Source organism: Crotalus tigris, unplaced genomic scaffold (assembly GCF_016545835.1).
Source record: "Crotalus tigris isolate CLP2741 ecotype Arizona unplaced genomic scaffold, ASM1654583v1 scf7180000019298.7629538967:1458412, whole genome shotgun sequence".
NCBI lineage: Eukaryota > Metazoa > Chordata > Lepidosauria > Squamata > Viperidae > Crotalus > Crotalus tigris.
The window spans coordinates 452,495-476,752 of record NW_024097474.1 but is presented as its reverse complement, the minus strand read 5'-3'; the positions used below and the strand labels follow the sequence as shown (position 1 = coordinate 476,752).

The 24,258-nt window shown below is 43.9% G+C and overlaps 1 protein-coding gene across 1 annotated transcript; it reads left to right on the top strand.

Annotated features, from left to right (window-relative positions):
• Positions 1-164: 164 nt before the first annotated feature.
• Positions 165-22,761, top strand: NOP14 (NOP14 nucleolar protein). Its single transcript, XM_039361534.1, has 18 exons — positions 165-354; positions 450-584; positions 3,591-3,732; positions 4,124-4,260; positions 5,224-5,361; positions 6,749-6,871; positions 7,822-7,953; positions 8,406-8,616; positions 9,052-9,182; positions 9,292-9,377; positions 11,195-11,330; positions 11,725-11,826; positions 13,348-13,501; positions 16,282-16,429; positions 17,141-17,291; positions 19,176-19,291; positions 21,440-21,595; positions 22,510-22,761. Exons 1-18 carry the CDS (start codon positions 214-216, stop codon positions 22,601-22,603), a joined length of 2,433 nt encoding a protein of 810 aa, XP_039217468.1. The 5' UTR covers positions 165-213; the 3' UTR covers positions 22,604-22,761.
• The last annotated feature ends 1,497 nt before the right edge of the window (positions 22,762-24,258 follow it).

Here is a 24,258-nt window from a genome sequence, read left to right as displayed (position 1 = left end):
CCGACCTTGCCCGGCAGCCACGCCTTCGGGGCGGCGACCTGGGCGGAGCCTCTCCGCCCCAAGACTTCGTCCCCCCCCGCGGGAGGAGGATTCTCCTGCGACGTCATCACAAGGCGCCGAGCGCGACCCAGCCAACATGGCGCGGCGGTTGTTTTCATCCTTTGAGATTACTCCGGCGACGTCATCGCGGGGCGCCCAGCGCGACAAAGCAACATGGCGGGGCGGGGAGCGGCCAGAGGCTCGAAGAGCCCCTTCGAGGTGAAGATCAACCGGGAGAAGTTCCCCGTGTTGGGGCGCCGGGATCGGCACGCGGTGGGGCTGCCGGGCGTGGCGCGCTCCCGGGCCCACGCTAAGGTGAGCGGCGGGGCGGACGGGCGGGGGGGGGTCGGGCTGGATGATCTCGGCTGAACCCTTTCCTGACTTCGTCTCGTCTCCCCCCCCCATCTCAGCGCCAGCAGACCCTGCAGAAGGAGTTCCAGCAGCGGGAGAAGCGCGGCGTCTTCCGGGACCGGCGCTTCGGCGAGTACGACGGCGGGTTGAGCGCGGAGGAGAAGGCGGCGCGGAGGTTCGCTTTGGAGCGGCAGGTAACGGCCTCTCTTAGGGCCCCCCCCTCAATTTACTGGGGGTGGGTGGGGTGAGGAAAGCCCCGCCGCGGCCCAGCGCTTCGTTCCTGGTGGAGAAGATGGCTCCAAAGGCAGAAGGAAGGGATAGAATACACAGTAGTCCTCGACTTACGACCGAGCGAAGTCTTTGTTAAGTGAGATTTTCCCCCTCCCTGTTTTACGACCTTCCTGGCCACGATTGCTAAGTGGATCATTGCAGTTGATAATTCAGTAATACGGTTGTGAAGTGAATCAGGCTTTCCCCACCACCCCACCGGGACACGGCAACGCTTGTAAGTATGAAGCAATTGTCAAGCATATGAATTTCAATCCCATGATCGTGGGGATGCTGCAAAGGCTGCAGGTGGGAAAAACGGTCATGAGTCCCTTGTAACTTTGAACGGTCGCTAAATGAACTGTTGTAAGTCAAGGTGTTGCAGAAAGCCACAGGACTCAGACCACGGAATCAAAAGAAATTGTTTTATTTGCGCAAGGTTCAGAGCAATATTTATTTATTTATTTTATTTATTTATGAGACTTATATACCGCTTTAAGTGCGAGCACTCTCTAAGCGGTGTACACCAGTAAGCAATGTATATATATATATATATTTACATTGCCCCCAACAATCTGGGTCCTCATTTTACCTACCCCGGAAGGATGGAAGGCTGAGTCAACCTTGAGCCGGTGAGATTTGAACCGCTGACCTGCTGAACACAGTCAGCTAAAGTGGTCTGCAATACTGCACTCTAACTGCTGCGCCACCTCGGCTAGATTTGTAAGCACATCTGAACAGCTTCTTATAAAAAAAAGTTCATATATACTGTTCAGAAACAACAAAACACAGAAATGTAACTTGTTAGCATTGATTGGTTACTTGAATCACAGCCCCCCGGTTGCTATGTTACCATAGCTAAAATGTCAAAGCATCTATGTTTCTTTTGTGGTTAGCTACAAATGAGACATAGAGACATATGTGGTTACCTGTAGCAGAGCTTCAAGCTTGACGCCTTTGTGCGACCGACAAATGAACTTGTGGTTTTGACATTTTCCATTTCCTTTTTGCTTCTTCTAATACACGCATTTAAAACTCATGTCCTGTTTTATGACCTATGTCTTGTTTTATATCCTGCCCTTATTCCTGCTTTATGTCCTGCCTTAAAGGGCTACCTGTAGGTTAGGGGTTTCAAAGTGCCGGCCCTTGGGCTGGTTGCCTCATGCGGAGGCCATGCCCATCCCAGCTCCAGCGATGTGCAAAAAGTTGCGATATGTCGTGACACGGCAAGTTTGGCACCCGTACTGTAGGTCCGTGGACCAGTATTGGGCCATGGCATACCAGTAACCAGGCCGCACAAACAAGCAAAGCCCCATCCACAAGATGCAGGCAGCGCACAAAACCACACACCCCTCCAGTCCGCGGAAAAACCTTCCTCCATGGAACCCAACCTTTTGGGCACCTCTGCTGTAGGTGGTACCTGGGATATCCGTATCTGAGTAGATCACCCCTTAAACATGAGCCTGCAGTGTGGTGCAGCTGCCAGAAAGGTCAGTGCAGTCCTAGGCTACATTGGCAATTTTAACAAGTCAAAACACACTTGCAATACTCCACCTCATCCTAGTCGCCACAATACAAAAAAAAAGATGCCGAGAAGAACAACAAAGGTGATAAATTTGAAGCTGTTGTGGAGGGGGGCAGGGGATTCATTAAAGGCAAGAGACAGCACACCCAAAAATCTCAGTTTAGAGTTCAGAGGTTTTTATTGAAATTTAGAACACTCAATGCTTCCCTTACTCATTGCAATAAGGACCGTAAACTACAAGCGGTCAAAAGAGTGATGGCTAGTGACCACGTGGCCCAAGCCTCTCTCAGTGCCATCCTTTTACACCTGAAAATCACCAACACATGGCTTCGGAGATTTTAACAGTAACTGAATCCGATACAAACTCATCTTTCCATAACACGTGTCAATGTTCCGCCGCAGTTCCTCAATTCCCACAATTTCACTTCCTCAAATCCCAGGCATTCAAGTTCCGTGTTCTAAATATGGAAATGAAACAAGCAAGCTTGCAAATTCATGTTTAGTAAGATACAGCCACAGTGCAAATTATAAATATTTTCTTTGAATTATGAAATATGCCATAGCATGGACTTCAGCTCGGTGGTTTTATAACAGATATGCCTAACTTGAATCAACAAGGTCCCCAGCATTTGCACTCAATAAATTAGTGTTAAGCCAAATCTAGGGAAACATTAACGTATAAATTTTTCCTCTCGCAAAGCTAAATTGGCTGATGAACAGTTGCTGGAATTGGTTATGTCTAGTTTGATGAAAAGAAGGACTAGGGGTGGCATGATAGCCGTCTTCTAATATTTGAGAGGCTGCCACAAAGAAGAGGGGGGGTCAACTTATTCTCCAAAGCACCTGAAGGTGGAACAAGGACCACTGGATGGAAACTAATCAAGGGGAGGCAAGCTAGAACTAAGAAGAAACGTCCTTGCCTTCAGAAGTTGTGGGTGCTCCATCACTGGAGGCTTTTAAGAACAGACTGGACAGAAATGGTCTAGTGTCTCCTGCTTGAACAATGGATTGGACTAGAAGACCTTCAAGGTCCGTTCCATCTCTGTTCTACTGTTACTGTTAAAAGTCCAGAAATTAGAAAGAAAGAGATTTCCTGGTATAAAAGATCACCAGACACCCCCACAGCCTTTATTTTTATTTGCGTATTTTCCCCCTGTGGATTTGAACAGTGTTTAATGTGGAATCAGCAGTCCAAACTTGTTATAATTAATGGACATAATGTAAGGGTTTTGGATACAACAAATCCTTCAATATCTGCATGTCATGGCCCCAATCTTGTCAACAACAGTGGCCCCCGTTCCAAGGAAATCCAGAGTTGCAGTGAAAATAAATTTCTCAGAAGCTTCGTAGAGAGGAATCTTTTCAGTCTAACTAACACCCCTCATTCAAATGTTTGGTTGTATTGCAGAAAACGTTTGAGAAGAAAAATGTATACAATCTCAACGAAGAAGAAGACTTGACTCACTACGGCCATTCTTTGGCAGACATTGAGAAACTTAATGACATTGTTGATAGTGACAGTGATACTGAAGAAAAAGGAATGTTATCAGGTGGGAAAAAACAAATGCTATGCTTTTTATAGCATGCAACTGTGATTTAATAAGATCTCTAGCAACTCTCGTATATTGTAAATGAAATTTTGAAGTGCCAGTAGCAAGTTACAGAGGAGTAACATCTTGTACGTAACGAATTCTGTTTAATTGATAAATCGGTACTTTTCAAAACTTTCAGTAATCAGCATCATTTGACTCTGATCTTTCCAAGGCTGCTCTCCCACATGCTTGGTCACGCTCTCCTTCAATTTTGCTCTAGTAAATTATTCACAATGCTTTTTTTCTAGGATGCTCTAAAGCAACACCAAAATGCCCTTGGGGATATTAATGTGCTGAGTTCTCAGTATTTATTTACGTCTTGCTCAATTCAACCTCTTTGCATTTTCAGAGGAATTAACTGCTTCTCATTTTGGAGGGCTCCTTTCTAAGAAAAAACCCACAGAACAGGAGAATGAAGAGGGTAAAAATCCCAAGTCGCGGAAGGAACTGGTGGAAGAGCTGATAGCAAAATCCAAATTGGAAAAGGTAAACTATTCTAAACTTGAAATGCTCTGAAATTGAAAAATCGGGACATTCTTCTATAAAATTGAAAGGTATAATTCCCATGGAATTATTGAGCTTAGCAGCTGCTTTGACATACATGTTCATGACTGTCACGGAAGGCTTTAGTATCTATGAGTCAGATAAAATTATTGTATTGTCATCTCGCTTTAACACTATATTGTGGTGGAGTAAGCAATGCACAAGTATATGTAAACCAATGATCTATTTTTTTTTTAATTTCACACAATGCATGGTTCAACTAAGGTCTTAGAAATTCATTTTCTCTTAGTCTATCAGAAAAAACTGAAGCTTGCTGTTTACTGTCAGTGATTTCTAAGGCATGTGCTTTGATGGAAGAAAAGGAATCGATATAAATTCCATAATTAGCTACAGTTATCTTTAAGTCTTGTATCAGTTGGGGTGTGTTGATTTCTAGCAGGTTTTGTGGTGAAATGCGTTCAAACCGGTCAGTCCTAGAAGAGATCAACCCCGACTGCTCTTTAGAAGGCCAGATCCTGAAGTTGAAACTCAAGTACTTTGGCTGCCTAATGAGAAGGAAGGACTCACTGGAGAAGGGCCTAATGCTGGGAAAGATGGAGGGCAATAGAAGAAGGGGACGACAGAGAATGAGGTGGCTGGATGGAGTCACTGAAGCAGTAGGTGTGAACTTCAATGGACTCCAGAAGATGGTAGAGGACAGGAAGACCTGGAGGAACGTTGTCCATGGGGTCGCGATGGGTCGGACATGACTTTGCAATTAACAACAACAATTATAGATACAATTTATTCCTGTACATATTTTCAATTTTATAGTTTCCTTTTGAATTCTCTACTTTTACTTCTCGTTTGAATAAAAAAAAAGAGCATTCACATGGGCACCAATTGTACAGGATAGCAATAATATTATTATCCATTCTCCCCCCCCCCACTTCTCTTTTTTTAAAGAGAGAGCGACAGGCTCAGAGGGAAAATACTCTGGAGCTGACAGAAAAGCTGAACAACGATTGGAAAGGGATCCAAGCCCTTTTGTTGCAGAGGACGTCCAAGTCAGAGACACAAAGTCAAGTTCAAGAAAAACCCAAGGTGAGCTCGTTTATCTGTGTCCCCTTATTTAAATTTAGGAGCAAAGCTGTTTACAAGTAAATGTGCTTTTTGCCAAACATCTGGGAGAAGTTGAGCCATCTCGTCACCGTCTTCAGCGTCAAGGGAACTTCCGTTGTGGGAAGATTCTTAGAAGTTGTTCTGTTTTATAAAACAATCTTGTGTTCTTAACTGCAATTGTTACTTTTATGTCCAGTTATACACACAGGTCATTTCCGATCTAGCTAATGACATCATCTTGCTGTGCTCTGCTTTCTGTTTCCTAATTATTTGCGGAATATCTATTAATCGGGAGATGTTTGTTTTTTTGGTTTGGTTTTTTTTTATCGAATTTAAAGAGATTAAAAGAGATGTTTCTCTTTGTCGGCTCAGAAACAGTAACTGTGAGAGGGATCCCAAAATCTACAATACCTCTCCCAAAGTTGGCATCGGGTCACTATTTAGAATATAACAGAAGCTGGAAGGGACCTTGGAGGTCTTCTAGTCCAGCCCCCGGCTAAAGCAGGAGAACCTATACCGTCCCAGACAAGTGATTGTCTAGTCCAGTGGTTCTCAACCTGTGGGTCAGGACCCCATTTGGGGTCGAACGACCATTTCACAGGGGTCGCCAAACAACGCAGTCCGCCATTTTTTCCCCCTTTTCCTTAGCTGTGCTACTCCCTTTTATTCTATTGGCTTTTGAAAGCCAATAGAATAGACTCTCTTGAATAGAGTCTAATTCTATTGGCTTCAAAAGTCAATAGGAATTGTCCAGGCTGTCTCTGCCCTGCTGAGCCCGCCAAAAGTTCCATTCTGCAAACGGTGCTGCACCAGTTGAGTAGTCCTCGACTTACGACCGATTGAGTAGTCCTCGACTTACGACCGGTTGGGGGTCGCAGCATTAAAAAGGTTGAGAACCACTGGTCTAGTCTCTTCTTTAAAATCTCCAGTGATGGAGCACCCACGATTTCTGGTGGCAAGCTGTTCCACTGGTTGATGTCCTCACTGTCAGGAAGTTTTTCCTTAATTCCAGGTTGCTTCTCTCCTTGATCAGTTTCCAACCATTGTTTCTCGTCCTCTCTGGTGCTCTGGTGAACAACCTGGCCCCCTCTGCCTTGTGGCAGCCCCCCTTCTTTTCTTTAGACTAGCCAAGCCCAAGTCCTGCAGCCGTTCTTCTTATATTTCTAAAGTGACGAAGGGGGGGGGGAATACTAAATGTATTGCTAGGATCAAATGCTTGCCATGTTTCATCATGAAATAAAATGCTTTGCAAGAATGAATTGCAGAGTTTATTTTGATTTTCTACTTACCAAAGTTCGTTCTGTTTGACAACGCCATCCAAGAACTACCATGATTGTGCATTTGTTGATTTTTATTTATTTATTTGCAGCCGGATGAATACGACATGCTGGTTAGAGAGCTCGGATTTGAAATGAAGACACAGCCCTCGGATAGGATGAAAACTGAAGAAGAGCTGGCAAAAGAAGAACAAGCGAAGCTCCTGCAGTTAGAGGTATCACATACCTCAGGGAGTCTTCAAACGTGGCTCTTTGATGACTGGTGGACTTCAACTCCCAGAATTCCTCAGCCAGCCTCCATTTTGTTTGTTAGATTTAAGACAGGGATCTTCAAACTTAGCCCTTTTATGACTGGTGGACTTCAACTCCCAGAATTCCTCAGCCAGTCTCCATTTGTTTGTTAGATTTAAGACAGGGGTCTTCCAACTTGGCCCTTTGATGCCTTGTGGACTTCAACTCCCAGAATTCCTCAGCCAGCCTCCATTTTGTTCGTTAGAGTTAAGACAGGGGTCTTCCAACTTGGCCCTTTGATGCCTTGTGGACTTCAACTCCCAGAATTCCTCAGCCAGCCTCCATTTTGTTTGTTAGATTTAAGACAGGGCTCTTCCAACTTGGCCCTTTGATGCCTTGTGGACTTCAACTCCCCAGGCACGTGTGCCTGGCGGAGGAATTCTGGGAGTTGTCCACAAGTCATCAAAGGGCCAAGTTGGAAGACCCCTGGCTAAAACTGTTCCACCACCACAGCTGCCTTTGGCAGTTTTTGTGTGAATTGCAGGTTAGGAGGCTGTGGTGACTCTAATTTATTCACACTGAGCCCCAAAATCGTGCCTAACAGAAACCCAAGCTGGGATTTGAAATGGCTAAAAAGCAGGGCGAAAAAATAAATAAATGAAAAACTATCCGGATCATTCTTTTCTCCCTCCCCTCCCTTAATTGAATTATGCTACAGTTAAGTTTCTCCCGGTGTTGTCGTGTATTTTGTAGAGATCCATGTTGGGAACGAAGAAGTAGAGCATCTAAAAAGAGCATTTGTAGCATCACTCTAGTTTTCAAGGGCTTTTATAGATGGCCAACAGTCTTCCCCCGTGGCTCTGCCGTGTGGCCCGGTGTGACCCCGCCACTGAGGAGGGCTGACCGGATTTCCCGGGATCTGCTTCCCATGCAGGCTGACCGCTTACGTCGAATGAAAGGAGAGGAACCAATGGAGAACAGCAAGAAACCAAAGCACATGTCGGCTGATGATCTGGCAGACGGGTTTCTACTGACCAAAGACGACCGATCCTTACTCTCCTATGGGGTAGGCCTTTTATCCTTTTACCCTGCCTGGCACCAAAGATTGTGCCCACCCCTGAAAGAGCAGGGCAGATTGCAAGAACCGTGGTGGCGCATTGGTTAGAATGCAGTATTGCAGGCTAACTCACTGCTCACTCCAGGAGTTCCATCCTTCCAAGGTCGGTAGACTGAGGACCCAAATTGTTAGGGGCCATTGGCTGACTTTGTAAACCACTTAGAGAGGATTGTAAAGCACTGTGAAGCGGTATATAAGTGCTAGTGCCCCACTTTTTCCTTCCTTCCTTCCTTCCTTCCTTCCTTCCTTCCTTCCTTCCTTCCTTCCTTCCTTCCTTCCTTCCTTCCTTGCAGTGGTTAGAATGCAGTGCCAAGTTAAATGCAAAATACAGTCGAGCAAAGTTGTTTGCTAAGTAATTGATCTGTTTTAATCTGTTCTAATTGGTCTCTGTCGTTTCATAGAACGATAAGGATGTTGAAGATGGAAAGGGGGGTTGTGAGAATAAAGAAAGCGAAGAAGAGTTTGACTCAGCCATGGATGATCCCTCCGGACGTGACACCGATGAAGAGATGGCCACGGAGAAGATGTTTCCAAGCCAGAAGCAAATCAGAAAACAAAACGCTGTCAGAGATAAAGAGGCCGCCCAGCCGGAGTTGCCCTATTTGTTTGCTGGTAAGAAAAAAAAAACCCCAATCATTTCTTTTTTTGCTGCCCTGATCAATAGGCTCTGGGAACGTCAGATCCACAACACTCCAAATAATACAAAGCAAATTACAAGAAGCAACAGATGGAAACTAACTGAGGAGAGAAGCAACCTGGAACTAAGGAGAAACTTCCTGACAGTGAGAACAATTAACCAGTGGAACAACCTGCCTCCAGAAGATGTGAATGCTCCAACACTGGAAGTTTTTAAGAAGAGACAGGACAGCCATTTGTCTGAAATGGTCTAGGGTTTCCTGCGTGAGCAGGGGGTTGGACTAGATGACCTCCAAGGTCCCTTCCAATGTTATTATTATTATTATGATTATTACTACTACTACTACTACTAGTACTATTTTCTGGAATAACGTTCTAAAGTTTCCCCAATATTTTCCATGGTTTGACTAGCGCCCGAATCGTACGAGCAGCTTCAGTCTTTACTGTCGGGAAGAAGCATGGAGGAACAAATGAGTATCATCGAGAGAATTCGGAAGACGAACCATCCCAGTCTCGCTGTAGGGAACAAAGCAAAGTTAGAGGTAAGTTTTTGCAGTCCTACGTAGAGCAGGAAGGCGTTTGGTGTTGTTGAAACCTTTGCTGTGATTCGGGACTTCATTTGTTAATAACGTTAAAAATTACATTCCCCAGAAACTCTTCGGATTTCTTCTGGAGTACGTTGGAGAATTGGCTTGTGAGAAGCCGCCCAAAGTGAAAACGATTGACAAGCTGGTTGTGTAAGTACGGCACCTGATGCGTAGGGATTTCGGCCTCCCACTAGCCGTTGGATTGTGCCAAGCTAAATGCAAAATACGCAAGAGTTGTGGTGCCGCAAAGACAAAACTAGTTCCTTTGAATCAACCTCTTCCAAGTGCTGTAACTGGGCTGCTTGAGGTTGTGATCGTGTTACCCATTTCAAAATTCTTCCCGTCCAGCCCATAAAACAGTCAATCTCAGTTGTGTCACTGCTCTTGTTGAGATAAAATCAATGGAATGTTGGGGAGGGCAACACAGAGAGAAAAGCCACACCGGAACACCTGCCTAGATAAAGATAATTGCAGGATCCAATCTGGATCGGTCACTGGGATCAAAGATTTTATCTTCCGAGCTTCCGGACCCGTGCTGGAACCCATTTTTCAAGGAAAAAGAAAGAAAAGGCGTTGACTCCCGACTCCCTTTGGTGCAATAGAAGAAGATACTAGCAGCACACCTCAATTATTATTTTGTTTACTTTTACGTAGCAATACAAACTAGCCATTTCTATCACAACAAACCAGTCGAATTGGTAAAACCCCAAATCAATTTTTTTCCCACCTCAAGCACAAAGTCCAGGAGTGGTTTCCCAAGTAGAAACAAAAGTAATTGTGGTTTTTCTTTTCTTTAATCAAAAAGCAGTCGGTCTGGCCGCTTCTGCTGACTCCCTCGGTTTTTGCAGCCCTTCGCCCACGGTGGGAACCAAACTGTCCTTCCCTTTTTTGTGCGTAAAGCAATTTTGCCGACGTCAACGTAACAGAATCTCAAAGTCCCCGGGTTTTTTCTCCCAAGTCTTTACCCCTTAAACCCAAAAGAAAAAATGTTTCGTCTTTATAATCACTTTGACTTGTTTTTTTTTTAATAAAAGTTTTTATTGAGTTTTATAAGGTTGGGGAGGGGATAGGACCAGGATAGGGATTAAGGTTCGGGGTGGGGTTAGGATCGGAATTGGAGTCGGGACAGGATTGGGAACAACATTGGGGTTGCCCCCCCGCCAGTAACATTTTCAAGCTTTAGCAAACAGACTATTATTCAGGTACATATGTTCAGTTAATACTAATTAATATAAATAGTAAATAGCTGTGGTGAATATGATAAACAATAATCATAAACAGTATCAGTTGGTCAATATATATCATTCTTACTAATATATATATTCAAAGTAACGTATCACATTCATTTCTTGCTAGTTTGTTTTCCTAACCATTGGTAAAATTTGACTTTATCGCGTGGGATGAACGTGAAGCCAGCCGCGTCTCGGCTTCGGATCGCTCGTAGCAGGAGATGCTACTGTTAAAAAAAAAAAACAATGCCTTCTTAAAGTGTCAAATTTAGCAGAAATGGCTAAGATTTCTGCTTACTTGAAGGATCACTCACAAGAAAGATACATTTCGGTTTGGAGAAGATGAATAAATTATATTCAGAATAAATATGGGACTAAAAAGTTTCATTTAGTCTATGAGTAAATTTTAGAGAATTATTATGATATTATTTTTAGTATTAGTATTTAACAATTGGGAGATTGTATTTAATAATTAGGATATTAACTTGTTTATGTTCTCATTATTATGTTTATTTTCAATTTGTTTATATTTATGTTAAAGGGGAGTTAAAGTGCATTATGGACTTGGTTATTTATATAGTTGGTTAATGTTAGTTAGAATATGATTATCATATTTGTAACCCTGTACTCAGCTCTGGGAAGTTGGGGAGGGAGAGAGGGGGGTTTGGGTGGGTTGATATTGTAATTTTTATAAAACTTTTTAATTAAAAAAAAACGCCTTCCCACACTGATTCACAGAGTCCTGTTCGAGCTTTGCCAGATGTTTCCTAAAGCTGCCGCCGATCACATGAAGTTTCTCCTGCAAGACACCATACACCAGATGGAAGAAATGGCAGAAAGGAAAGACCTGCTAATTTTCCCGAGGTTAGACAAGGTATATATTGTATTTTAGCTATTTGCATGGCAGGACCACAGGGAGATGTGGCCGTTCTGCCAGAACAGGCAGAAGTGCCATCTTGCCAAAAAAAAAAAAATCATGTTTCTTGCACTGCCTTAACAACAGTACAACTGCAGGGGTTGACTTCACGAACGGCAAGAAACGTCGTAAAACGGGGCAAATCTCACGTAACAAATTTCACACTTAGCAACATAAATTCCGGAGACAGTTGTCGTAAGTCACGGACGACCCACCCAGCACTGATAGGAGCTCTTTTCTTCCAAAATGCCAGGGCAACGGATGCCACGGAAATAAATCCTAAGTTTATTTTAAACCCAGAAGGAATTTCATGACTATTGATGGTCCACCTTTTATGTGTTTTTTTTTTCAGCTCCTCTATTTGAAAATTGTCACCGTTCTTTTTCCAACGTCTGACTTCTGGCATCCGGTCGTAACCCCGTCACTGATTTATATGAGCCAACTACTTACAAAGGTAAGCTTTTCATCTTTTTTTTCCCCTGACCTTTCACACAAAGCTTTAAAGATGAAATTGAAAGAACGTCCGTTCATACGTTTATTTTTCAAACCCTAACGTTTGATTTAGGCCTTAGCCAGAGGGTCTTTTTTAGACAGCTCATCTAATCCTCTCCACCCCTTTTTAAAAAATAATTATTTTGTTGTTAGTTGTGAAGTCGTGTCCGACCCTTCGCAACCCCATGGACCATATCCCTCAGGCCTTCCTGTCGTCTGCCATCTTCTGGAGTCCATTGAAGTTCACGCCTACTGCTTCAGGGACTCCATCCAGCCACCTCCTTCTCTGTCGTCCCCTTCTTCTCTTGCTCTCCATCGTTCCCAGCATCAGGCCCTTCTCCAGGGAGTTCTTCCTTCTCATTAGGTGGCCAAAGTACTTGAGTTTCAGCTTCAGGATCTGGCCTTCTAAAGAGCAGTCGGGGTTGATCTCCTCTAGGACTGACCGGTTTGATCGCTTTGCAGTCCAGGGGACTTACATACATACATACATACATGACGTTATTTGCGAAGTCGTGTCCAACCCATCGTGACCCCATGGACCACGTTCCTCCAGGCCTTCCTGTCCTCTACCATCTTGAGTCCATTGAAGCTCACACCTGCTGCTTCAGTGACTCCATCCGGCCACCTTCTTCTCTGTCGTCCCCTTCTTGCCCTCCATCTTTCCCAGCATTAGGGTCTTCTCCAGGGAGTCCTTCCTTCTCATTAAGTGGCCAAAGAACTTGAGTTTCCACTTCAGAATCTGGCCTTCTAAAGAGCAGTCGGGGTTGATCTCCTGTAGGACTGACCGGTTTGATCGCTTTGCAGTCCAGGGGACTTACATACATACATGACGTTATTTGCGAAGTCGTGTCCGATCCATCGTGACCCCATGGACCACGTTCCTCCAGGCCTTCCTGTCCTCTACCATCTTCTGGAGTCCATTGAAGCTCACGCCTCCTGCTTCAGGGACTCCATCCGGCCACCTCCTTCTCTGTCGTCCCCTTCTTCTCTTGCCCTCCATCTTTCCCAGCATCAGGCTCTTCTCCAGGGAGTCCTTCCTTCTCATTAGGTGGCCAAAGTACTTGAGTTTCAAGTAAAAATTATTTATTGACTAATTAATGGATTTGTATAGCTGCCAATCTCACAAATACAACTTTGGGCGGCTCGCGATGCATGAAAACAATTTAAAAAGCACTATTGGCAAAGAATAAAAACCCAGCACGGATCACCCACAAACAGCCTTAAGAGACCTGGTCAAGCGGTCAAAACTCAGCCCTCGGCATTGTGGACATATTTACGTCTACCTCTCACAGTTGACCTTCGTTGTCTCCTCCACCTGCCTCCGGTGGTCGCAGCTGGCCTCAAGACCTGTGCCCCCGGGGGTGGGGGTCAAGGGGGTTCAGCCCTCCCCCATGGCTGATTTAACCCCCAGGAATTCTGGGGTGGTTCAAGCTCTTGATGTTAGACTTCCTCTTGAGTTTTCTATGCTGGCTCTTTTTTCTAGTGCGCAGTAACAAAGGAACAAGACGTTGCGAAAGGATTGTTTGTCTGCTGTCTCTTCCTGGAGTGTACATCCAGGTCGCGAAGATTTGTCCCAGAAATGGCCAGTTTCCTCCTGGGTGTCCTTCACATGGCGGTACCGAACAAGGAAGCCCAAGGTAGGGTTCTGAAGTCATTTTCTCTCCCCCCCCTTTAACCCTTTCCTGGCACCACCATCGCCACCAACACCCACAAGGCTGAGGAGAAGGAGGACAGTGACTGTGGGCTCCTTGGCGCTCTCTGAGCTGGATTGCTTTCTTGCAGACGTTTCATGACCCAGCTAGGTAACATCATCAGGGCTTAAAAGGGAGAGGGATTATTGGAGGAGGAGGAGGATTGCTAGGATCACTCCAACATTGCGGGGTCTGTGAGCCTGGTTTTTTTTCTTGCAGACATTTCACTACCCAATTAGCTAACATCATCAGTGCTAGAAGGCAGAGGGATATGCAGAGAGGAGGGAAGAGGAGGATGACTGTGGGGTCCTTGGTGCTCTCTGAGCTTGCTTGTTTTCTAGTAGATGTTTCATTACTCAAAGTAGGCAACGTCATCAGTGCTAGAAGGCAGAGGGATATGCAGAGAAGAGGGACTGTTGTAAGTCAAGGACTACCTGTGGTTTTGTATTTGAGTAATTGGCAATGGTTTTAATTGCTAAGTTAGAGAGATCTTAAAAGTAGTTTTCTTATATTGACTTTTCTTAGTCTCTGTGTGTGTACATATCACTTAACAGAGACTGCTCTATGCCTTTAAGAGCTTTTTAAGCACGTTATGTGCACATGCCACACTGCAACCGTTTTTTAAACTGTTATGTAAATTTATGCACATATTCCTCCTTCTCATTTAGCCCTTTGCTCTGATGATGTTAACAGGTTGTTAACGAAAGCTCAGCAATTAATTAAAAAAAGCCTTTTATCTTACATCCCAGAGCTCTTTATTTTTATCTGATTGACTTTAAACCCACACATGTATCTATTTGTGGGTGATGTGTTTGTGTGTGTATATAAATATATATGTTTTCCAGTGAAGCCGGTCTATCGGAGCACCCAGTCTACAAAGCAATCTACTTATTGCTTTTAGCCCCAATCTAGGAGCGGGTTTTTTTTTTATCATACAGGCAGATACTACTGCGACAAACTTTTGTGTTAAATGTAAATTTAACACACATGCATATACATATACATATATACACAGATACACATACATACACATATATACATATATACACATTACACACACACACACGCATGCATGTGTGTGTGTGTGTTAATCAAACCGTCTGTCTGAAAAATTATCTGTATATACTCCCTTGACTCGGCTGACAAAGAGGGGAGGAGAGCCAGTGGCCTGATGGTTAATACAACTGCCTAGCATGTAAACTGCCCAGGTTCGAATCCCATAAAGGGGTGTGGCTAGCTGATGAAGACTAATGAGTCCGAAATAGCTATACTACTCTCCCACTTAAATCTTTAACTCTTGTCAGCAAAAAGAAATCTGAATACACACACACACACACACACACACACAAAGTTTTTTCTGGACAGACCGGTCTGATTAATGCACCTTAGTATTTTTGACCGCTATACTGCAGTTCTACTTATAATCACTTTTGCCTTGCAGAAGCTGATGGGAGCAAAATAAGCTCGAAATAGCTATTCTAGTCTCCCATTTAACTCTTTAACTCTTTGTTAACAAAAAAGAAATTTGTATGTATGTATGTATATGTACATATGTATATGTTTTCTGAGGTTTTTGCGGGTGTTTGTATGTAAGTCTTTGGTTATTCGGGTTTTCTCCCGCGTAAAATTGGAAGTGTCTTGGCGATGTTTCGACGAAATCCCATTCGTCATCTTCAGGCTGGTGTTTTCGGCTTCGTGCTTCTAGAAGCACAAAGCCGAAAACACTAGCCTGAAGATGACGAATCAGCCATGCGCTGCTGTGGCTCAGTCTGGTTAAATGGAAAAGAAAGAAAAGAGAAAGCGCACGTTTGTAAGATGTTTAATTTCACAATGCTTACAGGTGTGACATCTATATAATAGTAGGTATATAAAAATGCGCGTATTCGAATGCAATGTTGTGTCAAAATTTGAAAGCAATCGGTGAAGAACTTTCGGAGATTTAAGATTTTGAACAAAACGAACATTTACATTTTTATTTATATATAAGATATATATATGAAATCTGAATAGGTTTTAACAGATAATCTATAAAATAACATGCAAATCACAAATATAGCTCAATAATCTTGATGGTTGTAAGAATTGTCCCAAAGTATAAAATACGTAATATAAAAATATTTTGCTCTTCTGTTTACCAGCTGTATCTGAGAACTCCTTGTTCCTTTCTTGTGAATCTGTCATTGATCAAGCCTATCAAATCATAGACTTCTAATTACAGGAAAATGTTTGACACATTCATAGAGATATTAAAAACAGCAAGCACGTCTTGCTTTTGCGCAAAAATGGAAGAGCAAGGAAATTCCCACAGAGGAAGAGTTAATACATAAAATATTAGCATGTGTGGAAATGGACAAGCTCACAATGATATTAAAAGACAAATGTGGATCAGTTTATTATGAAACCTGGGATAAATTTTACCGCTGGAGGAATTTGAAGGGGACAATTGGGATTAAAGACGAATGTTAAGATAGAAATATATGTTATTTTAGAACAAGTATTGTATATAAAACTTAGATGTATATGTAGAGATGAAGAATCGAATGTAAAAAGTGGAATAATCTGATAAGAATGTATATATTGGAATGTCACGTTAAATCCAATGTTTGTTTCTTTTTAACTGTATTATAAATAAAAATTGGAAAAAAAACCAGCAAGCACGTCTGCCTATGTGCATATGATTTATTCTGAGTGGAAAACTAACATTTCTGTATGTTTCTCTCCTCCAGGTTACTCTCTGCAGTCTCCTTTTGTGTCACTAGGAAAACATTCGAACCTGCTTGTGTGTGAAAAATCAAGGAAAAAAATATGGCAAGGACCAAATATCTCCCTTTCCACGTTAAGTAGTTCCAAAGGAGCAGAAATGAATAATTTGAGGTAGGTTGTATCTGTCTGTTTATCCCATGTATATAGCTGCTGCCCTCCCAGAACGTGAAAACACATAATAAAAACTTAACAAGCTACAATTAAAAACACCCAATCAGACTTAGTAGCGACCGAGTAGAAAACAAGAGAGGCAGGACATCCCGTGGATCATGGGGTTGCGGGGCTTGGAATGCAGCATTCTCACTGGCTCAGGGTTGACTCAGCCTTCCGTCCTTCCAAGGTCGGTAGACTGAGGACCCAGATTGTTAGGGGCCATTGGCTGACTCTGTAAACCGCTTTGAGAGGACTGTAAAACACTGTGAAGCAGTATATAAGTAAGTGCTAGTGCTCTACTCCTTCCTTCCTCCCTCCCTCCCTTCCTCCCTCCCTCCCTTCCTTCCTTCCTTCCTTCCTTCCTTCCTTCCTTACATGCCTCCCTCCCTCCCTTCCTTCCTTCCTTCCATGCAGTGGTTAGAATGCAGTATTGTAGGCTAACTCTGCCCACTGCCAGCAGTTCAATCCTGACTGGCTCACAATCCGCTCAGCTTCCCATCCTTCCGAGGTGGGTAAAATGAGGACCCTGATTGTTTCGGGGGGGGGGGCAACAGGCTGACTCTGTAAACCGCCTAAAGAGGGCTGCGAAGCGGCCTATAAGCCTAAGGGCTGTTGCCGTTGCTATCTCCCGGTTCTCAACGGCTCACGCCGCGCGCTTGTCTTTTGCAGGTTGTCGTGTGTGGCTGTGGCTTTGGATCTGGTGAAACGATGTGCCGTTCTCTACGGGGAGCTTCCGTCCTTCCGTGAAATTGTGGGGCCCCTCAGGCTGTTGCTGTCCTCCCTCACGCCCCAGGCAGCCAAGTATCCCGCGCAGCTTCAGGTAAGGCGGTCCTGAGACACAGCCCAGAATTACTTTAAACGTCAAAGAGGAAGAAGACTCGGTGTGCTTTAGAACGTGAGATAATTTCCATCAATGGCTAGAACAGTGTTTCTCAGCCTTGACAATTTTAAGGCATGTGGACTTCAACTCCCAGAATTCCACAGCCAGCATTGCTGGCTGTGGAATTCTGGGAGTTGAAGTCCACATGCCTTAAAATTGTCAAGGTTGAGAAACACTGGGCTAGAAAGACGAGTCAGAGAGAAAGGAACGTGGCGTGTAATTTTGAACCTATATTAGCCAGAAGGAGGCTGGTGAGTGATGAATTAACATACTGTTGGTGATAATTAACTACTATCTATTGTTGGTTAAACACGTGAACCCAGACATTATGCTGTTCACTAAATATGGGAAATGTTATTTGGAAAAACCCTAATCCCGACCCCACCTTATCCCTAACCCTATAAAAACGAATAAAATCTATGTAAGCAAATAAATAAAAGAAATAATCCAGAATTACTGTCCCACCATCGCAGCAAAGTAGCACCAGAGCATAGGCAGCCCTCAACTTAACCACAGTCCGTTAGCGACCGTTCCAATTTGCAACGGCGCTGAAAAAAAGTGACTTAACGACCATCTTTCGCCCTTAACGGCCATTGCAGCACTCCCGCGGTCAAAATTCGGACGCTCGGCAGCTGACTCACACTTAATGACGGTTGCACATCCCGAGGTTGCGCGACTTCTGACGGGTGGGCTCAACGTGGGTATCTATGCACACACACACGCTCACACACAATAAAAAAGGCAAGATAAGTAAGCTACTCTTAAGATGTCTGTATGTGTAAGTATCCCTCGACTTACTGCAGTTCGTTTAGTGACTGTTCAAAGTTACGACGGCGCTGAAAACAAGGACCACAATAACAAACATGGCAGGAAAGGAGCCAAACTGGCTTAGCAGCGTAAATGTGGGGGTCAACTGCCAATATTTCACGTAAATGCAACCAAAAAAAAAAAAAAATGAATTAACAGAATATTCCTGCCCTCCTCTCTGTTTAATGAGACGTCCTTGCTGCTCTCTGAGCTTGCTTGTTTTCCTGCAGACGTTTCATTACCAAACTAGGTAACGTCATCAGTGCTAGAAGGGAGGGGGGTTTGCAGAGAGGAGGAGGAGGAGGAAGTAAAGAACTGTGAGGTCCTTGGTGCTCTCTGAGCTTGCCTGTTTTCTTGCAAACATTTCATTACCCTGACTAGGTAACATCACCTAGTTAGTTTCATTACTTAGACTGAGTAATGAAACATTTGCCAGAAAACAAGCAAGCTCAGAGAGCACCAAGGACCCCACAGTTCTTTACTTCTTCCTCCTCCTCTTCATCCTCCTCCTCTTCCTCCTCCTTTCTGCAAACCCCCCTCTCTTCTAGCACTGATGATGTTACCTAGTTTGGTAATGAAATTTCTGCAAGAAAACAAGCTCAGAGAGCACCAAGGACCCCATAGTCGTCCTCCTCCTCCTCCTCTTCCTCTCCACAAATCTCAGTCCCTTTTAGCACTGATGATGTTACCTAGTTGGGTCATGAAACGTCTGCAAGAAAACAAGCAAGCTCAGAGAGCACCAAGGACCCCTCATATCAGCCCTGAGCTACAAATATTCTCCTTTGTTGGTTCTCTTTTTAGTCTCTGGAAAACTCTGGAGCATTTTTGAATGCCAGTTGTCCTATCTGTGGTTGTCCCTTTGGTCTCCCAAGGCCACCCCACACACCATTACACACATGGAGACTATACAGTTACTCTGGGGGGGGGCTCAGAAATCCCCTTCCCTCCACCCATTTACTTGGCATGAAAGCTTTGCGTTCATTTTGTTTTTCATTTTAAATCTTTGGGGATGTTTAGGAGTTGCACGGCAGCGTTCTGGAGAAGCTCGATGTCCCCAAGTCCTATAGCCCCTTGGTCTGTGACAACAGGAAACCTGTTCCCTTGAAGCTGTACACTCCCAAAATAGTGAAAGTGTGAGTATCTCAAAACGGATCCCGACCGCACGGCCGGCCTGAAATACGGAACGTTTAAAATTGGAATTTAAAAGTTTTGAAATTCAAAAGAGCCCAGTTCCTCTGACGGTTCTTTTTTATGTCCTGATTTTGGTGCTGTTGAAATCCAGATTATAGCAGGCAGAAAATGGTTTGGCGGTTATCTGGCATCTCCTGCTGCTACGGACCATTTATTTGAGCCGTCGAGCCGCGAATTTGGAAAACTGCCCGTCAAAATTCTTCCGTCGTTAGAAAACAAAAAGTTCCGTTGACGAGAAACAGGTTCCAAGGACAAAGTACAGGTGGTCCCCGGCTTACGACAGTTCGCTTCATGACCGTTTGAACTTACGACGATGCTGGAAAAAGGGACGTACAGCTGTTTTTCACGCTTTACGACCATTTGCAGTATCCCCCTGGTCACGTGATTTAGATTCGGAGGCTCGGCAAGCGACTCATATTTAGGACGGTCGCAGTGTCCCCCGGGGGGGTCACATGATCCCCGCTGGCCACCTTCTCACCAGCAAAGTCAATGGGGAAGCCAGATTCACTTAACAACCAGGCTCAATTGTGGTCGTAAACTGAGGACTACCTGTACACAGATAGAGAATGCTTTTAAGGGGTAGACTTCTGTTGTAGAGTGACGAGATGAGTATTTAAGCTTCAGACACAGCGAATTCATGGCTGGATTCCTTAGTAAGGGACTAGGGGTTACTTTCTGGCCAACGAGCGGGGAGTAGGTCTCCTTGGGGGACAGGCCAGATCCGTGACTGGGGACCAGTTACTTTCCCTTGGCCCCGGAGCATCATCAAGCTCTGGGCTCCCTCCGTGCCTACTACGTGTCCTCAAAAAAAAGGAGTCCCGGCACTATAAATATAAATATCAAACTATAAATATCAAAGGTCAAATTGGAATATTGATAAGAAATTAAACATTGAGTAAAAAAAAATCAATAACGGGATATGGCTTGTTTGTTTAGATTGAATGTCATTAAGGTAGGTATAAGTTAAAAAAATTATTGGTAAATGTAATCACGATGTTCTTACTGAGTTGATATAATTAGAAATGTACTAACCTGAATACGAGACAGTCAATGTTTTAAGGGAAAAAGAGAAGGAAATGTTTGATGTTGTAAGCTGAGATTTGCACTAAAACTTTTTTTTGTTATTGAACTATGGGTTAACCCAGTCACCACGTTGCTTTTTAAATAAGGTCAATGTAAAAATTGGAAAATTAACAAAATATTAAATTTAAAAAAAAGAAACGAGTCCCAGCACACAGGGATTTAAATTTTAAAAAAGGAACGAGTCCCTGGACAATCCGCACACAGCTTCCGGGTTTTCTTGGCCACAAGATGGAGGTGTAAACCAGACATCAGATATCCAGCTGGGAAAAGCGGGTTCCCATTCAACATAACTTTTCTCAGCTGGGTGACGTCTGGTTTACTGGTTGACTATGGCCAATTTATTAAAAATAAATAAATAAATCCCAAGGCTGAAATGCTCCCTCTCTAATTGACTTAAGAGCGCAACCTTCAGAGATGGAAAGTCATTAAAAAGCCTATATACCCTGGAAAAGTTCCCGCTCTTGCGCATTTTCCCCTAAGCTCCGGGATTGAAATAGGAGTGAAACTGGAAGCTCCGGCATTTTGACGAGTCATTTCTTCTTCTTCTTCTTCTTCTTCTTCTTCTTCTTCTTCTTCTTCTTCTTCTTCTTCTTCTTCTTCTTCTTCTTCTTCTTCTCTTCTTCTTCTTCTTCTTCTTCTTCTTCTTCTTCTTCTTCTTCTTCTTCTTCTTCTTCTTCTTCTTCTTCTTCTTCTTCTTCTTCTTCTTCTTCTTCTTCTTCTTCTTCTTCTTCTTCTTATTCTTCTTCTTCTTCTTATTCTTCTTCTTCTTCTTCTTCTTCTTCTTCTTCTTCTTCTTCTTCTTCTTCTTCTTCTTCTTCTTCTTCTTCTTCTTCTTCTTCTTCTTCTTCTTCTTCTTCTTCTTCTTCTTCTTCTTCTCTCCTCCTCCTCCTCCTCCTCCTCCTCCTCTCTTCTTCTTCTTCTTCTTCTTCTTCTTCTTCTTCTTCTTCTTCTTCTTCTTCTTCTTCTTCTTCTTCTTCTTCTTCTTCTTCTTCTTCTTCTCATTCCAGACTGGAATTTGGAAGGAAGCAAGGGAGCAGTCAGCAAGAGCAGGAACGGCAGCGCCTCGTTCACAAGCACCGGCGTGAACTCAAAGGGGCCGTGCGCGAGATCCGCCGGGACAACCAATTCCTTGCAAAGATGCAGCTGACGGAAGTCATGCAAAGGTAGCTCCGGGTTTGGGTTTAAATGAGAACAACGGAGGGAAAGACCAACAGTCGGGAAGCTGTCTCCACTTAGAGAAAGAGGCTTTGTCATCTCAGAGATCAACGAGGTTTCTGATTCATGGTTGCTGGTGAAGAGAAGAGAAGTAGGGATAGAGTAGAGTAGAATAGAATATAAATAGAAAATCGAATAGAATATAAATAGAAAATAGAATAGAATATAGAATAGAAAATAAAATAGAATAGAAAATAGCAATGTATGGATGTGAAAGTTGGACCATAGGAAAGGATGAGCGCCAAAGAATGGAGGCCTTTGAACTCTGGTGCTGGAGAAGACGCCTGCGAGTCCCCTGGACTGCAAGGCCATCCAACTGGTCAGTCCTGGATGAGATCAACCCTGACTGCTCTTTAGAAGGCCAGATCCTGAAGTTGAAACTCAAATACTTTGGCCACCTAATGAGGACTCCCTGGAGAAGGGCCTAATGCTGGGAAAGATGGAGGCAATAGAAGAAGGGGACGACAGAGAAGGAGGTGGCTGGATGGAGTCACTGAAGCAGGTGGCGTGAGCTTAGATGGACTCCAGAAGATGGCAGAGAACAGGAAGGCCTGGAGGAACGTTGTCCATGGGGTCGCGATGGGTCGGACACGACTTCGCAACTAACAACAACAAGATTAGATTAGATATTGGAGAATATAAGACTAGAATAGGAATAGGAATAGAATAGAATAGGAATAGGAGAAGAGAAGAGATCTGTGATTCTGTATAAAACCTGAGAGGTGTCTTGTCACTCCTCAGACTTTCTAGCCATTAATAATTCCACAGGAGCTCTCCTAAAACGCGAGGGAGAAAGACATAAAATGATTTGTTTGCATTTTTGTCTTCAACTACGATTGCAGTTTGTTTTTTGCTTTTGCAGGGATTCGGAAAGAAAAAGGAAAGTGAAGCAACTCTTCCAAAGCCTTGCTCAGCAGGAAGGAGATTGGAAAGCACTAAAGAGAAAAAAGCATTAAAACATTCCCAGATACCTCAGAAGACAAGCAAGGAGATTTAAACGATTAGAATTTCCTGGAGCATTTTGATCATTTTAAATAGGGGTACACTTTCTTCTGGATTAAAAAAAAAATACATATTGTTGTATTCTTGTTTCTAAATAAAATTGTATAACATATTTGATGCATGCTTTTGATGCCTCCGTATCAAACGGAGGCTTTTTTTTTCCAGATTGGGCGAACTTGCCTGCCCACCTGAGGTTCCCCTGGCTATTGGGCCACTCTTCACATGCCCAGAGGCTACAGCAGCTTCGGGGCACTGAGGGCCACTGGCTGGCTGGCTGCAGAGAGACGCCAGTCTTAATGTAGGAATCCCGGCCGCAGTGAGATGCAACTTGCCGGTGGGATTCAAGGCAGGAAGGGCAGAGCTTCTTCAGGACAGCATGACACATGGAGGAAGGGCAAGGGATTGCAAGACTGCCTGGGAAATTGTCACAGAACCTAGAAAACAAAGATGGCAGCCAGGATTCCCCAAATTTCATTCCCTCGGGAGTCTTGGATCGGGTCACCTTGAAAGCCCTTCATGGCTTGGGACCAGGTTATCTTGAGGGACCGTCTCGCCGGTCACATCCACCCGACCCTCTAGAGCGGGGAGGCCAGGAATATTGCGGGTTCTGTTCCCTAAGGAGGTCCATCTGGCGGGAAACCAGAAGAAGGGCCTTCTCCATGGTGGCTCCCTCCCTCTGGAACATCATCCCTCCAGAAATTAGACCGGCCCCCACTCTGTCACTCTTTCATAAGGTCCTGAAGACGAGGTTCTGCCAGCGGACCCAGGGAACCCAGAACGGGATTGAACCCATCCAGTTTTGGCCACCATGATGTAAAAAAGATGTTGAGACTGGAAAGAGGGCAGAGAAGAGCAACAAAGATCATTAGGGGACTGGAGGCTAAAACACAAAGAATGGTTACTGGAATTGGGGATGTCTAGTTTAATGAAGAGAAGGACGAGGGGGGGACATGATAACAGCCTTCCAGTATCTCAGGGGCTGCCCCAAAGAAGAGGGAGTCAAGCTATTCTCCAAAGCACCTGAAGGCAGGACAAGAAGCAACGGATGGAAACTAACCAAAGAGGGAAGCAACCTAGAACCAAGGAGAAACTTTCTGACAGAACAATTAACCAGTGGAACCACCTGCCTCCAGAAGCGGTGAATGCTGCAACACTGGAAGTTTTTAAGAAGAGACTGAACAAACATTTGTCTGAAATGGTATAGGGTTTCCTGACTGAGCAGGGGGTTGGACTCAATGACCTTCAAGGTCCCTTCCAACTTTATTATTATGGTTCATCACACAGTCAGCCAGATGTTCAGACTGGATTTGGCATTTCTCAAGGACCTGGGATAGGCAGATGTGGATGTTTGATGGTATTACAGATATTGTTATGGGATCAAACATGCACATCTGCCTATTATTATTATTATTATATGGCTGGAATGAGTGGGGGGGTTATTATTTTATTTATTTTTATTATGTTTATTTCTTGGATATTGTGTTTTTAGTTTTCGGTAAGCTGCCTAGACTAGAGTCTAGGGCACAGGGAAAGCCGAATTCAGTTCAAACACCGACTCATATTTATGACCGTCGCAATGTCCTGGGGTCAGGTGACCCACCTTTTGCGA

Coding starts and splice junctions, on each gene's coding strand:
- NOP14 (XM_039361534.1), top strand. CDS start 214: ATGGCGGGGCGGGGAGCGGCCAGAGGCTCGAAGAGCCCCTTCGAGGTG. Junction 8,617..9,051: donor GTTGCCCTATTTGTTTGCTG/GTAAGAAAAAAA, acceptor TGGTTTGACTAG/CGCCCGAATCGTACGAGCAG. Junction 13,502..16,281: donor ACCGAACAAGGAAGCCCAAG/GTAGGGTTCTGA, acceptor TCTCTCCTCCAG/GTTACTCTCTGCAGTCTCCT.